This window comes from Histomonas meleagridis, assembly GCF_020186115.1.
Source record: "Histomonas meleagridis strain 2922-C6/04-10x chromosome Unknown contig_40, whole genome shotgun sequence".
Taxonomy (NCBI): Eukaryota; Parabasalia; order Tritrichomonadida; family Dientamoebidae; genus Histomonas; species Histomonas meleagridis.
In genome coordinates, this window is record NW_027150884.1 from 182,872 (window position 1) to 198,945 (window position 16,074).

At 30.2% G+C, this 16,074-nt stretch overlaps 7 protein-coding genes across 7 annotated transcripts; 5 read left to right on the plus strand and 2 right to left on the minus strand.

The window, feature by feature from the left end:
• Window positions 1-1,188: 1,188 nt before the first annotated feature.
• Window positions 1,189-1,557, plus strand: GO595_006074 (Integrase core domain containing protein; the record flags this gene model as incomplete). The annotated part of the gene is made up of 1 exon (XM_067919387.1): window positions 1,189-1,557. The coding sequence occupies one exon, from the start codon at window positions 1,189-1,191 to the stop codon at window positions 1,555-1,557; it is 369 nt and encodes a 122-aa protein (XP_067773670.1).
• Window positions 1,558-2,194: 637 nt separating this feature from the next.
• Window positions 2,195-2,716, plus strand: GO595_006075 (ARF/SAR superfamily; the record flags this gene model as incomplete). The annotated part of the gene is made up of 1 exon (XM_067919388.1): window positions 2,195-2,716. One exon carries the CDS (start codon window positions 2,195-2,197, stop codon window positions 2,714-2,716), a length of 522 nt encoding a protein of 173 aa, XP_067773671.1.
• A 2,236-nt stretch (window positions 2,717-4,952) lies between these two features.
• GO595_006076 (14-3-3 protein) lies at window positions 4,953-5,522 on the plus strand (the record flags this gene model as incomplete). The annotated part of the gene is made up of 1 exon (XM_067919389.1): window positions 4,953-5,522. The coding sequence occupies one exon, from the start codon at window positions 4,953-4,955 to the stop codon at window positions 5,520-5,522; it is 570 nt and encodes a 189-aa protein (XP_067773672.1).
• Window positions 5,523-5,910: 388 nt separating this feature from the next.
• GO595_006077 (ribosomal protein L29) lies at window positions 5,911-6,282 on the plus strand (the record flags this gene model as incomplete). The annotated part of the gene is made up of 1 exon (XM_067919390.1): window positions 5,911-6,282. The coding sequence occupies one exon, from the start codon at window positions 5,911-5,913 to the stop codon at window positions 6,280-6,282; it is 372 nt and encodes a 123-aa protein (XP_067773673.1).
• A 435-nt stretch (window positions 6,283-6,717) lies between these two features.
• Window positions 6,718-8,916, plus strand: GO595_006078 (Vesicular-fusion protein SEC18; the record flags this gene model as incomplete). The annotated part of the gene is made up of 1 exon (XM_067919391.1): window positions 6,718-8,916. One exon carries the CDS (start codon window positions 6,718-6,720, stop codon window positions 8,914-8,916), a length of 2,199 nt encoding a protein of 732 aa, XP_067773674.1.
• A 794-nt stretch (window positions 8,917-9,710) lies between these two features.
• GO595_006079 (uncharacterized protein) lies at window positions 9,711-10,877 on the minus strand (the record flags this gene model as incomplete). Its single annotated transcript, XM_067919392.1, has 1 exon — window positions 9,711-10,877. The coding sequence occupies one exon, from the start codon at window positions 10,875-10,877 to the stop codon at window positions 9,711-9,713; it is 1,167 nt and encodes a 388-aa protein (XP_067773675.1).
• Window positions 10,878-11,017: 140 nt separating this feature from the next.
• On the minus strand, window positions 11,018-12,985 carry GO595_006080 (RasGEF domain containing protein; the record flags this gene model as incomplete). Its single annotated transcript, XM_067919393.1, has 1 exon — window positions 11,018-12,985. The coding sequence occupies one exon, from the start codon at window positions 12,983-12,985 to the stop codon at window positions 11,018-11,020; it is 1,968 nt and encodes a 655-aa protein (XP_067773676.1).
• Between the last annotated feature and the right edge of the window lie 3,089 nt (window positions 12,986-16,074).

The following is a 16,074-nucleotide window of genomic DNA, read 5'->3' on the forward strand; positions in this document are numbered from 1 at the left end:
TTTTATTTTATTTAAAAATAATATTTCGTTTATTATAATACTGTAGTATTTTGCCCATAAAATACATTTGTAACCCATTTGATACACTTTCATCAGCACTTATATATGCATCAATGAATCGTAATACAGAAATTTTTAGAGTGTTTCTGATGGGATTTTCGATATAATTCAATAAAGCCTCTGACTTTTCCTTCAGTAAAGGGAAATAGTTTAGGTGCCCCTTCAATAATCACAAAGTAATTAGCATAAATCTTGAGTAATCGTTGATATTGATTTATAGAACTATCAGCTAGGCTTTTGGTTTCTATTTCGGTTGACGCTTGAACAAATGCATTGAAGTTTATTTTAAACAATAAATGATAAATTTTATTATTCGTTATGGTAAATAAAAATCCTCTCACTTTTAGACACTCCACTTTTTGAATCGTTTATGATGTTCAATGGTTCACCAACAAAAAAATTCGGAATAGAGTATCACTGATTTCGATACAATTCATGTTTAAGAAGGTACAACCCTCTACAAATTTTGTTGCAGATTACACATTTATTGAAGATAAAATGAATTGAAAAGTTAATGATAAAATTACTTCAAAGAATTTAAAATTGTAAAAATAATTCATGAATCATACAATTTTTTACAATAATGTATTTATGCATTTTGAAATGAGTTTCAATATCGAAGAGTTCAGCAGCGATATCGAGAATCTAAATGTCGAAAGGACAATGCAGAAATATCGAATTGAAAGAAAGAAGCTTCACATGATCTGCCAAATGTTCAATGTCCAAATCCCAAAGCAGGGTCAACCTAAAACTCCTCTAACCCAAGAAGATATAAATTATATTGTCAAATATAATCAAAAAGCTCATGTGGGTTACATTACAATGGCAGGTATTGCCAAGTAAGATCCTTTCGCTCCCAAATGATTAACAATATGGCAATGCCATTTGGTATATGATATAGACAATCTCTACTAATTATTGCATTTGTATCGTCCAACAGATGATGAGGATCACCCAAACAGATATGTTGCTTGATACATTAATCAAGCTTTGCACACAAATCTCCACTATTTGGAAAAACTTCCAGAAGAAAATTTCATACAAAAATGCCTGATCGCTTTTATTGATAACATGAGTAGAAAGATTATTCATTATCAGATACTTGATCAAAAAACAAGTATCTTCGCAATGAATGCTTGTGCGAATGCGTTTCAGAAGGAAAGCCCTCCTAAAACCATGATAATGGATAATGGAACTGAGTTCCAAGGTCCCTTTGAAGAACTTCTACATATGAACAATGTGGAAATAAAGAAGACTCTTCCTTATACACCACAACAAAATGGAAAGATCGAACGGTGGTGGGATATCATCGAAAGGAAAAAGACTCAACCACTTAGAGGCGAGTATATTGATTGGTTAGTTGATCAGTACAACAGCAAGTGGGAGCATAGCTCGCTCATGATTCTTACTGGTCAGAGGACCACACCGCAAGAAGCATTCCAAAGCATAACTCAGGTCAGCAAGATGCAAACTTCATTTTCAGTTAATAAAAACTGAAATGATTTATTTTTTTTGAGGGCTTTGTAATGAAAGCTTGGTGATCGATGCAATCGATCAGATTGCATCAACACCTTGGATGACTGTTTGTGTGTTTACTGTTAACTGTTGAATAATTGTTTTTGAGTTTTGGTCCCGCCACAACTGTGACCGTATGTGGTCGTTCTTTTTGCGAGCGCCAAAAGCGCTAACGATTTTGATCTTTATGCATTGAAAAATGAAGTTTTTCAATGCATAAAGATCAAAACCATCCCTCCCCATTCTTGCCTGATTCTTTTCGATAAATGTGTATGCCATTCAAAAAGTGAGCGGAATTTTATTTATTATAAATTTTATTATTCGTACACAGAAATGACATAATTTTATCATCTGACCAGTAATCAAGTAAAGTACTGAAAAAGTTGGTCAAGAACCGAATTCTATGGTGGCACTTTTAAATGAGCTTCTTCCAAATTATTTTAAACCACAGAAATGATTATATTTAAAATAAGACTATTAGCACTAATGTGGAAAGTTTAAAATGCAGTAAAATGAAAAAATTATAAATTTTTTCTTCAGAATTAAATTTCGCGGTTAATTTCCCACACACAAAAATTTCCATCGTAATAAACGGTTTCATATAAAGCAGTTCAACAATATGGGAGGTTGTTGCGCGAAACCAGAGTATCGAATCTTGATGCTTGGTATTGGAGCCGCAGGTAAAACCACTATATTGTATCGTCTTAAGAAGAATGAAGTTGTTCATACAGTTGCTACAGTTGGTTTTACCATGGAAACTGTTCATTTTGGAGATTTAGAATTTTGTGTCTGGGATTTAGGAGGACAAGATAAAATTCGACCATTATGGCGACATTATTTTAATGGAGCACAAGGAGTAATTTTTGTCGTTGATTCTTCAGATAAAACACAATTTGCCACTGCCAAACAAGAATTTCATCAAATTGTTCAATCACCACAACTTAAAGGATGTCCTATCTTAATATTTGCCAACAAACAAGACATAGAAGGTGCAGTTTCAGTTGAAAAGCTTAGTGAAGCATTAGATTTACAAGTCATTGATCAATCGCGATATCACATTGAAGCAAGTTGTGCACTTACAGGGTTAGGACTTGTTGATGGAATGAATTGGTTATCTGATGCTGTTGTTAAAAAACATTAATCAAAAAGAAAACAAAAAAAATTTTTTTATTGGAATCAAATTTTCTAAAATTTATCTTTTCGAATTTAATATTTTATTTAAAAATGAAAATTTAAAACAGAATTTGGTTGAAATATAATATTTCGATCAAATTTTTGTCCGAATTTACAATTATCATAAAAATAATCTGATGTAACTTCACTAGTAACAATCGTAAGTCGTTGCATTTCATGATTATAATGAATGTTTTGTGGTGACGTTTCACCAATTGGTAATGTAAATAAATGTTTAAATTCTCGAATATCCCAACATCGAACTATTCCATCATTACCCCCTGTAAAGATTAAATTCGGACTTTCTGTAACATTCCCAAAAACACTAGTAACAATCCCGTCATGTCGAATGATATTAAAAATAGGTTGTGAAACTCGTAAATCCCACATTTTACACGTTTGATCAGCTGATCCTGATAAAAACATATTTTCATCATAACTTGATAATGATGTAATTCCTGATGAATGGCCAATACATCGTGAAATTATGGCTCCATTCTTCGCATAGATTTGAATACTATGATATTCACTTGATCCAACTACAAGTGATTCACCTAATGTAGTAACAGATGAAATATTCGGAAGAGATAAACATAAACAAATATCAAATTTCTCTTCATCTTCCGTTTCTTTAACTTGACTTAAAAGTTCTGGTGACCATGAAAGAATAGTTGAACCTGTCGCTAATACTAAATTATCATTCCAAAAAATTAATTACTGATTGATATGATCGACGATGACTAATTAGAAGATTATGTACATTTTCAAATGTATCAAGATAATATGATTTAATATATTTATCACTATGAACCCATATTAAATTATCTTGATAATTATAAACTATAGATGTGACTGGTGATAAAAATTCAATATCATTAACTTGTTCTTGAATATGAATCTTTCGTCGTTGTTCTTCTGTATTATATGTAATAATAATACTTTCACCATTATGTAATATATAACTACTTTCAATGAGTTCATATGGTTGATAATTATCTAAAGTAGGTAAATTATCTTCTTTGTTTTCATTAGGATTAATATTAATAGAATTATTATTATTATTAAATGTATTAATTCGGCGAATGTTTTGAAATTCATGTTGTGGAACTGTCGAAAAATCAATTAATGATGTTCGCGATTGTTGAACTCCAATTAATTCTTCCAATCTTTGATTATGTAATGATATAATTTTCTCTGTAATATGATTCTCTGATTCAACTTGTGCTTGAAAAATTTGTTGTGGTTTCTGTAATATGTTTTCATTAGAGATTAATAATTCCATAGCTAATGTACCACGTTTAGGTTGTTTACTTTGTGATGAAACATATTGTGGCGTTGAAATGATTTGTGGTTCTTGTTCTTGTTTAATAGGAAATTGTGTAACTGATAAAGATCGCGTTGGAATCAAAAATTTGACTTGTGACGAAAAACTTGAACTCGTTTCTGTTTTAATTTCTTGTGATTGACTTGAAACAATATTCTGATTAGGACTTTGACTTGAACTTGACGAATTAGATGAATTAGGTGAATTTGGTCGTAAAAAAACGCGTTTATTATTATTAAACCATAAACGAACTGTTCGATGACTCCAATGTTTATTAGTCGTAGAAAGAATACCTACAACTGTTTGAACAACTTGTGATCGTTGAATAGATCTTTCTGGATGTGAAAAATAAATTTGAAGATAATGAATTAAAATTTGCATTTCACTATCACTTGGGAAATAACGTCCATCTTTGTTTTCTTCTTCATTCATACTTTTCATATTCCTTATTTATATCGTGATATTTAAAATTTTGGTTGTGTTTGGCCAAAATCTTCTTGAATTTAATTTTCAATCGATTTTAACGGATTCTTTTTACAAGAGGAAGACGTTTTTCTTCATGATTCATAATTTTGATGATTTTGCTAAATAATTTTTATTTTATATATTTTTTAAATTTTGTTATTCTAAAATATTATTTTTTTTTTTTTCATCAAGTACATAAATTAAATAAACATTAATCTTAATGATAATTAATTTATTCTTCGAATTGATAATATTTTCTCTTTTTGATAGTGGATTCTTGTTGATAAAGATTTTATATATCTTTTATTAAAACAGAATATTTCATAAATCATAGGAAGCCGTTTATTTACAACTACGGTTATCATTACAATATTTTTCAGATATTTACAAAAAATATAAAATAAACGTATTTCGTATGAGTGACGAACGAGAACAACTTATTTATTATCTTCGAATTCAATATAATAATGGAGTTCCTAATGAAGGTATGGAAGAACAAAATGAATATATTGATATGATTAAGAAGATTATTGAACTTAATCCAGTATTAAGTGAAGATGAGAAAGTTCTTCTTTCTTTAGTTTATAAAAATGCAGTTACATTGCGACGAAATGCTATTCGAGAAGTTGAGACACATTTACAAGATCCATCTAATAACAACAAACCAGCACGTCAACAAAAGTTGTTTGAATATTTAACTATTCTCAAAAGCGAATTAAAAGATATTTGCTTAGATCTTATTAACCTTATCAAGGACACGTTATTACCACAAACATATGCAGGTGAACAACGAGTTTTTTATGCGAAAATGCAAGGAGATTATTACCGGTATATTTGTGAGAACAAAGGCGAAGATGTTTCCGAATACATCACCAAAGCCAGTCAATGTTATGATGAAGCACTTGCCATTGCTAAGAATGAACTTTCACCCACTTCGTCAACATATTTAGGTGTTGTATTAAATTATTCCGTTTTTTCTATATGAAATTATGGGCTTCCATGAACAAGCGATCGAACTCGCATCGCGTACATTCACAGAGACAGTTGATAATTTGGATTCGATGAGTTCAGATTACAATGAGTCACTTATGATATTACGATTGTTGCAAGAAAATCATTTATTGTGGGTTGAAAAAGAAAATAACTAAAAGAAATATTTTTTATTTAATTCTAATTTTTGAATATTTTAAAAATGAAATAAAATAATTTTTGACTTTCATTAAAATACTTTAAAAATGGATTGATAGTGTAAAAATAAATTATGATTAATAATAACCAGAAATATCGATGTGAAAGAAATGAAAAATCACTTTTATGCTTATGAAAAGTGAATTTTTAGGGTGCTCCATTGAGCGGTTTGGTCGTCCTTTCGGATGGGACACCTTAAAGCCCACGAGCTCATACAAAAATCACGTGCAGATCTTCTTGAAGAACTTGCAACATTAGAGAAGAAGCTTTTCGAACTCCGCGGTCAGATTGCCACATCATCATCACGCCAAAAACTTTCAGAAATCCAAACTGTTCGTCGTGATGTTGCACGTGTTAAAACTGTTCTTATGGAACAACAACGTAAGGCCCTTAAAGAAAAGTACAATGGAAAGAAGTTAGTTCCAAAGGATATCCGTAAGAAACAAGTTAAATCACAGCGTAAGGTCCTTCCAGCCAAGTATGCCAACAAGCTTACAAAGAGAGCTGCACGCCGCGCCAAGTATCTCAAGCCAGTTAAATTTGCACTTAAGGCCTAAGTAAATACTTATTTGAAAAATTAAAGCTAGAAGGAATTACAAACTGCTTTCTCGTTTCTCCAAATATTATAGCTAATTTTTTTTTATTAGCTGTCGAAATTTTTCTATGGTATTTCACATTGGTAAAATTCCTAGTGGGAATCATTAGTTATATCATTTATTCTGTTGTTTTTTCTTTTAATGAAAATAATTTTCAATTCTTTTTGGTATCTAGATAATTGGTAAAATTTTTATTTATTAAATAAATTATTTTTTTGCTTTTATTAAAGCGTGTTTTGATGAAATTTAAATTACTGCCCATTATAAATTCATTTTTATTTCGTTTCTATATCTTTTTAGCCATTTGACCAAAATGTGTCAATTTTCTAACGATTATTTGTAATTCAATTTATCAACTTTTTAAAAAAAGTTCTATCGCAACCGTTTCCCATTTTTATGAAAGCTCTCACACTTAAAACAGGTAAGTCACCGAATACTGAATGTGCCAAAACCAATAAAATATATGTTAGCCACAAGAATCTCGTTCAAATTCCAAATGAAGGCCATTATGTCAAAGTCGGACTGTATCTTTTTCTTGTTGATGAAAATCCAGGCGTAGACGACAATACTGTTGCCTTCAACACAGAACAACGACGGCTTCTCAATTGTTCGCTTCAACAATCAATAAATCTCAAATTTGAGGTTCCAAGTTACCAATGTACAAAAGTCACGTTTGATGTTTCATTTCTCACACGTAGCAAAGAACGCAAGCTTACACTTGATGCAGATAAACTTCGTGAAGTATATACTCGCACCATGTCACAAATACCATTAAATCTTAATCAAGCTCTTATCTTTCAATACGATGGAGATCAATTTTTACTTAAGATCGCTGCCATTGAAGGTGGAACACTTGGAAAAGATCTCGAAATTGTTCCAAAGGAACATATTTCTACTGCATTCTTTAATCCCAACATCACGTCTATGATCTTTAAGAAAGGTTCTGATTCACAAGTCATCATTGAAGACAATTCATCTCCAAGTGTTACCACTGTCATTCGACCAGATTTTAATTTCGAAGATTTAGGCATTGGAGGTCTTGATGCCGAATTTGCAACTCTTTTCCGCCGTGCGTTCAATTCCCGACTTTATCCACCCAAGATGATTCGAGATCGAGGCATCAAACATGTCAAAGGAATTTTACTTTATGGCCCTCCAGGTACCGGAAAGACTCTTATGGCGCGACAGATCGGTAAAATGCTTAATGCATGTGAGCCTAAAGTCATTAATGGACCGGAAGTTTTCGACAAATATGTTGGTGAAGGTGAACGAAAAATCCGCGAACTATTTGCAGACGCGGAGAAAGACCAACAAGAAAATGGGGACAATGCGCAATTACACTTAATCATCTTCGATGAAATTGATTCCATCTGTAAAAAGAGAGGCACCGGTGCAATGTCCGGAGTTGGCGACACTATAGTTAACCAATTGTTGTCCAAGATCGATGGCGTTGAAGCGTTAGATGACGTTTTATTGATTGGTATGACTAATCGTAAAGATCTGATCGATGAGGCATTGTTAAGACCGGGCCGTCTCGAGGTGCAATTAATGATATCGTTGCCAGACCAACATGGGCGTGAGCAAATCTTTGCAATCCACACGAAGAAACTTGTTCAATGTGGCGCATTAGCAAGTGATGTTAGTATTAAGGAGTTGGCTGAGCTTACACCGAATTATACTGGTGCAGAAATCGAAGGTGTTGTTAAATCTGCGCAATCATTCTCATTGAATAATGGATTTGATCCAAAGACAATGCAACTAAAGAGTGAAGCTGATCTAAAGGTCACACGCGAACATTTCATGCTTGCATTACAAGAAGTTCGTCCAGCATTTGGTGTTGAAGATGACATTAAGAAATTATGTACACGCGGATTATGTGAATTTTCAAGTACATTCACTAATACGAAGAAACATGTCGAGAAATTCATCGATTCATTGCTACAATCGAATGGTACTTCTTTAATGAGCTTTTGCATCTATGGCCTCCCCGCGACCGGTTTGACGTCATTTGCCGTGACGATAGCGAAACAGGGGTTCACTTATGTCAAAGTTATCCTTGCCAAAAAGTTCATTGGACGATCAGAAGACGCCGTATCGTTAGAAATTTTGGACACTTTTGAGAACGCTTATAAATCGAAGCAAAGTGCAATTATCATCGATGACATCGAGTCTATCATCGAATTCTCGCCAATTGGGCCAAGATTTGCGAACAAGACCTTGCAAGCTTTGTTAGTTTTGTTGAAACAAACTCCACCTGAAGGTCATAAACTTGCAATCTTTACGACAACAAGTAAAAGAGAAGCAATGTCTATGATCGGAATTGACACAAGATATTTCTACGAAGAAATAGAATTGTTGCCATTGAACAAGCCAGAACATTTGATTAAGTTGGCAAAGGAATCTTGCAACGCCAATTTGATTATAGAAGAAGATGACTTGAGAAGCGCAAGCGAGTACTTAAGCGCTAACCCGGTGCCTGTGAAAAGAGCAATCGAGGCAATCGATTTCGCTGTGTTCGAGGCGAAGGACAAGCCGTTGGTTTGGAAGAACTTGGAGAAGTGCTTGAGACAGCACAACCGAACATCAGTTAATTGAAATAAATAAAAAATATTTTCTTTATGGCGAAAGATGTTCAATGTGCATCAAATTCGAATTTGCTGTTTGACTATAAGTTCTTCATAACTTAATTTTGTTTGTTATGTATTTGTAGGTGAATGTATCTTCTGCAAAAGAGTATTGTTCAATTGTTAAATAGTAATTCCTGTCGTTGAAAGAATTTGTGGTTTCATTTTCTTATGATATTCATTTTCATTAATTTCTGTGGCTTTATTTCAAATTCGAAATATTAATACTACTTGTTGTGTTATGCCAATAACAATTACAACAGCACGAACAATAATACCAATTATTATTGCATGACTATTATTGTCATTTTGAAATTCTACTGAATTTATATATGCAATGAAATTTGATGAAAAATTGTCATATGTCGCGTAAATAATGATTACATAATCATAATCATTATATGAAATTGTTGAATTATAAAGAAATAACTCAGACGATTTTGTTTGAGTTTCATAAATAGTGAATGAATGTGTAATTGATAACCAAACTGTTAATACGTAAGAAAAAGATCAAGTTAAATCATTTTGAAGTGATATTGTGAATGCATTTGATTGTGCAAATGAATATATCGATAATTATATTCAATCTTTCCTGGAAATGGTCCAAATGCCGAAGTTCTTCCATATGTTAAATATGTAACAACTGTCGCTTTGACTGACGAAAATGCATTTTCACCAAACGCATCGAAGTTTGCAACAGTTCAATTACAGTGCTGAACTCCGATACTTTTGTTACATCGAAACATTATGTGATAAAACTTTTATTCAACTGCATGCAAATTGTATTATGAACTCACCAAAGTTATCATCAGTTGTCATCCAAACCTGCGCAGTTCCACAGTCGCCCCATGGGTTTGTCGTTTCATATGATTCTTCCATTTCCATCAGCAGCACAGTGTCGTCCGGCTGATCATCTCCTTGAACGAACAGTGGATAACCGCCTAAATAAGTTACGCATTTTCTGTTCGGGTTATACTCTTCTTCGATTATCCTATTTGCAATTAATAAGTCATCGCTTTGCATGTTTGGGAGTAACTTCTTCAGCATTTCAAGTGATGTCGGATATGATGTCGATTGGCGCCATTGTTTAATCACTCGATTCTCATTAAATATGAATTGAGGATCGATTTCTTCATATATCAAATCATTAATTTCATCGTTTTTATAGCAAATGACTTTTAAATTGCTATAACAATGTTCACATGCTAATCCGATTAATACACATTCGCGTTCACTAATTGGAAAATAGCTTTGGATTTCAGTGGGAAGGGATGGGACATATAATGAAAATATTAATGAGGTCGTTTGACCGCATGATTCACATTTATGATATCCGTTACATGGAAGATATGGAGCACGTCCGCCAAACTTGGACACGCGTGGATTAGTGGTATCATAATCTTCGACAATTGGTGCATAACATGGTTTAGCTAAAGATTCAATGATTGATTTAAGTTCTTTTACCTTTTCATTCACTTGTGAAACAACATCAGGAATATCAATGCCATTGCGAAGTTTGATTAAATAAACAAGATATATCTGGGATTCAGTAAGTGATTTGCCAGAAAATGTTTTGACAAAGTCTTTGTCCAAATTAAGCTTTGCAAGAACACGGACAATGCTGTTCAAAAAGTAATAATCAATGTATTGCTTCCAATTAGAGCAGAAAGAATAGAAGCTATCAAGCATTTCTTTCGAATTTGTACAAAGTGAATCGATAGTGAGTTCAAGAAGATTTCCATTTCCAAGCGCGAAATAACCACAGATGATTTTCTTAATAATTATATGAAGATTTGTTGGTGTTGCATGTTTTTTAATGACTGAAAGAAAATCATCAATAACTTTCTTGTCACCAGCATTTTGCCAGGGCACATTCTTTGCTTTGTTGAATGCTTCTTGGATCTCAGGGCAAAGCTCTTCGGCACCAAGCATGTTTTTGTGAAGTCACTTGTGATGTGTATTAATAAACGTGCACACATTTGAATCGAATACAATTTTTGTGTGGTCGATTTTGACAAAGTCTGTTCGAATAATGCTTTTCAAAAAAAAAATTTCAGCGTTCATATTTTTACTTATTCATCTTTTAAGTCTTGTACCGATGTTGCGCCTTCCTTTTCAACTGCCACCGACATATCATACAACAAGTCCTCATCATAGTCCTTAAAATTATCAATTTTTTCTTGCACCTGATCTATTGACAAGAAACAATACTTATCTCTTTTAAATATTTGTATGTTTTGGACCAATTTATTAACACCCAAACATTTTCTAATATTAATTAGTCCATTAACGAATGTTTGTGTGTTTTCATAAAACATAAACAAATCTCTTAATAACATTCCTAAGTAAGGCAACACTGGTTTTGAAGCACTTAGTTTTTCTTCATTGAGTTTTCTAATTTTTGAAAAGTTATCATTAATATCAAGTTTCTCCTGTAAAGCTTTTAACTTCTCCAAATAATTTGAATCGACTCTTTCCATTGTGATCTTTAGTCGAAACATTGCGTTGCTTTCGAAACTTGACAAAACTGCCATCGCGTCATAAAAATTGTTATAATCGAATAACTGTTGTGCTAAATCGATCATTTGTTGAATCCTTTGTATCCTTACCTTTAAGCTTTTTGTGTCTAAGATTGAATATGTGACCCATTGTGATAATCGATTATAATGTTCAGTCAAAGCAGTAACGTTTGGAGCGCGATACTTTAAACGTGGCTTTTCCCATGCGCAATCCAATAGCTCGCTGCGCCCAATGTCATATAACTTGTTGGAGCACCAAACGGTCAACTGGCGGGCAAATTCGATAATTGGCAAATCCAAAAGCGAAAAGTCTCCGGTCCATAGCCCAACCACTCCATCCACTTTCACTCCGTCTTTAGGTGCATTAGCTTCTATTTGTTTAATACGTAAAATGGTTTCCTTGGAACGATTTTCAAACATTCCAGTAACTAATTTACCAAATCGTGGGACTAAGACTTCATCATTATAATGAGTGGCCGCATCAAGGATACGTGGCTCAATATCATTGATAGAATTACGAATCCATACTTTGAATAATTTGACACATAATAATTGCTCTGCTTTTTGTGATGGATCATTTAAAACCATCGAGAAGCGATCAATGAGCTTCTGAAGAAAGTTCTTGGATGAAGTATAGGAAGAAATTGTGAGACATATTGCATTCGTTAAATCGGATACAAAAGAGTTCTTAGTATTGGCATCGTCTTTGGATTCTTCATCGGGCGTTGTGATGTAGAATATGATTTGGTTAAGAGTGGCTTCGACAGGAAGATTAGTATTAGGATCATATTTGATGTCATCGGGATTATTAAATACATCCTCTTTGAGTGGTTTATCCGTCTGTGTACCACTTGGAGCTGCACCAATTGTTTGTGATATTTCATTATCAAGTGCTGCTTGAGTTATTTTGAATGTTGGAAATGAATGTGATGATGGCATAGATAACTCCCAAAACTTTTCAATTCGATGTACGCCGCGTTGAAGAAGTATGTTTAGTTGCGAATAAAGCATATGTGGTGGAATTATAAAATCTGATCCCCATTCTGAATGAAGTAATGTTTGTGATGTTGTAAGACCAAGAGTCCTAAAATGTTGTGAGATAAGAGCTAAGATGAGTTCTTGTGAAAGAAGTCTTGATGGAGGTAAATACATTCTTGCAAATGCAGCTGAGCGAGTAATAGGATTAACAGCAAGACGAAGCCTTTGAATGCTTGGGTGTGAGGTTAGAACATCTTGAAGCCAACCATTTCGATTGATATGTTTATCAGCAGTACATTCAGATCTAAGACGATCAAACTCATCAGATATTTTCAGTAACTCTTTCGCTCTCCTCCTGTGTCTTTTTCGTTTTTCAGTTTGTGGCGTTTTTGAATTTATTTGTTGTTCTTTTTCTGGAATAACAATTGTTTCTTGAGAAGATAAAACTGATTCCGCAGACACACTTGGCACTGGATCAAAAAAATCACATCCATGTTGTTCTTCTTCATTTTTATTGTTTGAAATTTTTTTGTTTTCTTCCATTTGATTGTAAAAACAATTGAATCGCCAGTACAATCGGAAGGAGGGGGCCGTTATAATGGCTGATTAAAACAAATTCAATGAATTTACGTTTTTGAATATAAATACGATTATATTTCATTCATTTGATTCTATCGTTGTGATATCACATGCAACCACTTTCAAGACTTTATGACAATTTTTTTTAAGAAAGATGTTTTTCATTTGGTTTATTTAATGCACAAAGAATTTGCTTCAAATTTAATGTACATCTAATCAAATGTGATAAATTCGTTTGTTACTTCAACTAGATATGAAATTTTGAAATAAATCTTTTTCGCTTATCATCATTGGTAATTGATATATTCTTCAATTTAAAGTAGCAAACCAAGATTTCAAAATAATATTTGAAATTTTAAATCACCTTAATTACAACTAATCATATGTTTTCACTTGTATCTATATTGTGTGAAATCCTCTATCCAAAAAAATAATAATTTTCACATTTTTGAATCAAAAATCATTTAAAAATATACAAACCATTTTTTGTTCATATTAATAAAGATAAATCAGATAAATATGAATCTTTCTTTGACCAAGAAAATATTGCTTATGAAGAACTTTCGAAGTATGATTTTGCACTTATAATTAATATGATCGAAAAGAAAGAAGAATATTTAAAATGTAACAGATACCGTTAAAAAGCAAACAAAATTTGAACGAGCACTTTTTTCTTTAGGACTTCAGTAGATTGAATGAAAAACGATTAAATTCATGATTTGTTGTGAACGGTCACCACCGAGAAAATATTGTTTTGTCAATAAATCAATACATATTTATAGTTTAATATTCAATATTTTTGATGTGTTCTTTCAATAGTTTTTGTTTCTTATTCCATTTTCTGATTATAGTTTTAAAATAATTCATCTCGTGTTTTATAAATACAATATAATTATATATTTTTTACATTATAATCGAACATGGAAATCTTCATACATGAAATAGAATAGCTCAATATGGTAATTATTCACATTATGTAAGCCGACAAGATTTTTCTTTCTCTGTGTATTTTCCATTCTGAAGAATTCATTGATTTTCATTGAAGTCAGTACTTCCATGAAGGAAGTACTGAATGTATTTATTATTATTATTATTATTATTATTATTATTATTATTATTATTATTATTATTATTATTATTATTATTATTATTATTATTATTATTATTATTATTATTATTATTATTATTATTATTATTATTATTATTATTATTATTATTATTATTATTATTATTATTATTATTATTATTATTATTATTATTATTATTATTATTATTATTATTATTATTATTATGTATTATTATTATTATTATTATTATTATTATTATTATTATTATTATTATTATTATTATTATTATTATTATTATTATTATTATTATTATTATTATTATTATTATTATTATTATTATTATTATTATTATTATTATTATTATTATTATTATTATTATTATTATTATTATTATTATTATTATTATTATTATTATTATTATTATTATTATTATTATTATTATTATTATTATTATTATTATTATTATTATTATTATTATTATTATTATTATTATTATTATTATTATTATTATTATTATTATTATTATTATTATTATTATTATTATTATTATTATTATTATTATTATTATTATTATTATTATTATTATTATTATTATTATTATTATTATTATTATTATTATTATTATTATTATTTTATTTTATTTAATTTTTTTTATAGTCTAATGCATACAATAGTTCATCATTCACATTGTTATTTTCAAAAATATTCATTAACAAATGATATCATTTATTTATGTGTTCATACGCAATGTGTGATATATTGATCAAACTCGAAATTAAATAAATAGCATCAAAATATTGTAATAAATATTTAGAATAAAGTAATAGAGGGATATTGTAGAAATTTTGAAAAACGATTCAATTGCAAATTGCAAGATAACTTCATAATATTATCATGCTATTTTTTAGATTTATAATATATATACTAACGTTATTTATTTAATGCATCAAATAATTAAATTATATTTAAATTTGTAAACGAATTTTTCATGTTCCAACTTTTTAATTTTTTTCTATGGTTTTTGAACGTATTTTTTTATTATAAACATTTTTATTTCCAAATCAAATAATAATTTATCAAAATAATATTGTAGCATCAATTGAAATTATTATGTTATTTATTATATTTCAGAATCAATTTTCATTATTTTTTGGTTTTTAAAATGAATTATTCTGATAACTAAATATTAAGTGAATATAAATCGACATTAATAAAAATACAAATATCGAATCGAATACTAAAAAATGTAATAAAGAGATTTCAAACCTCCTAATCTAAAGTGAATTGATTATCAATCATAAAAAAATCAAAATCAAAATAATTAAGTATTTAACAAAGAGCATTAATAATATCAAATATTTTTTGAGTTCACAAATTAAAATTATGAATATGTATTGATTTATTAACAAAAGAATATTTATCGGTGGTGACCGTTTGGAGTACGATTTTAATTCAGAATATTTTTGAGTGGGGCAACGGTTTTTTATCAAAAATGTTTTGTTCGGACTTTATTCCAAATTAATTGATAAGTCAAAGTGTTTAAAAGAATCATTTAATTTAAGAAAAGAAAAATCATAATCAAGAAATTGATATTTGAAAATAATCTCTGATCGAAATACAATTTTGATTATGTTGAAAATCAAGAAAAAAAAATGTACTAAGATTCCTTATTTTTTATTTTTGCTGTGTTTTGTGGTTGATTCTTATTTTTGATTTGTCCAAGTAGTTCCTTCCTTAAAAAGAGCAGTCTGTTTATTTTCACTACGATTTCTTGTTGTTTCTTTTGCAAAACGAATAAGATTTCAGTTTCTTTTTCCTTCGTTTTAAAAAAATTATTTAAGAGTTCTGCTTCTTGTTGCTCATATTTTTTAAGAACTTCTAATTCATAGTCTATTTCTTGCTTTTTTTGTTCAATTATGTTTTGATATGTATTTAATTTTTGAGTTGTTTTTAATTCATAATTTTGTAATGCTGCTTTTTGTTTCC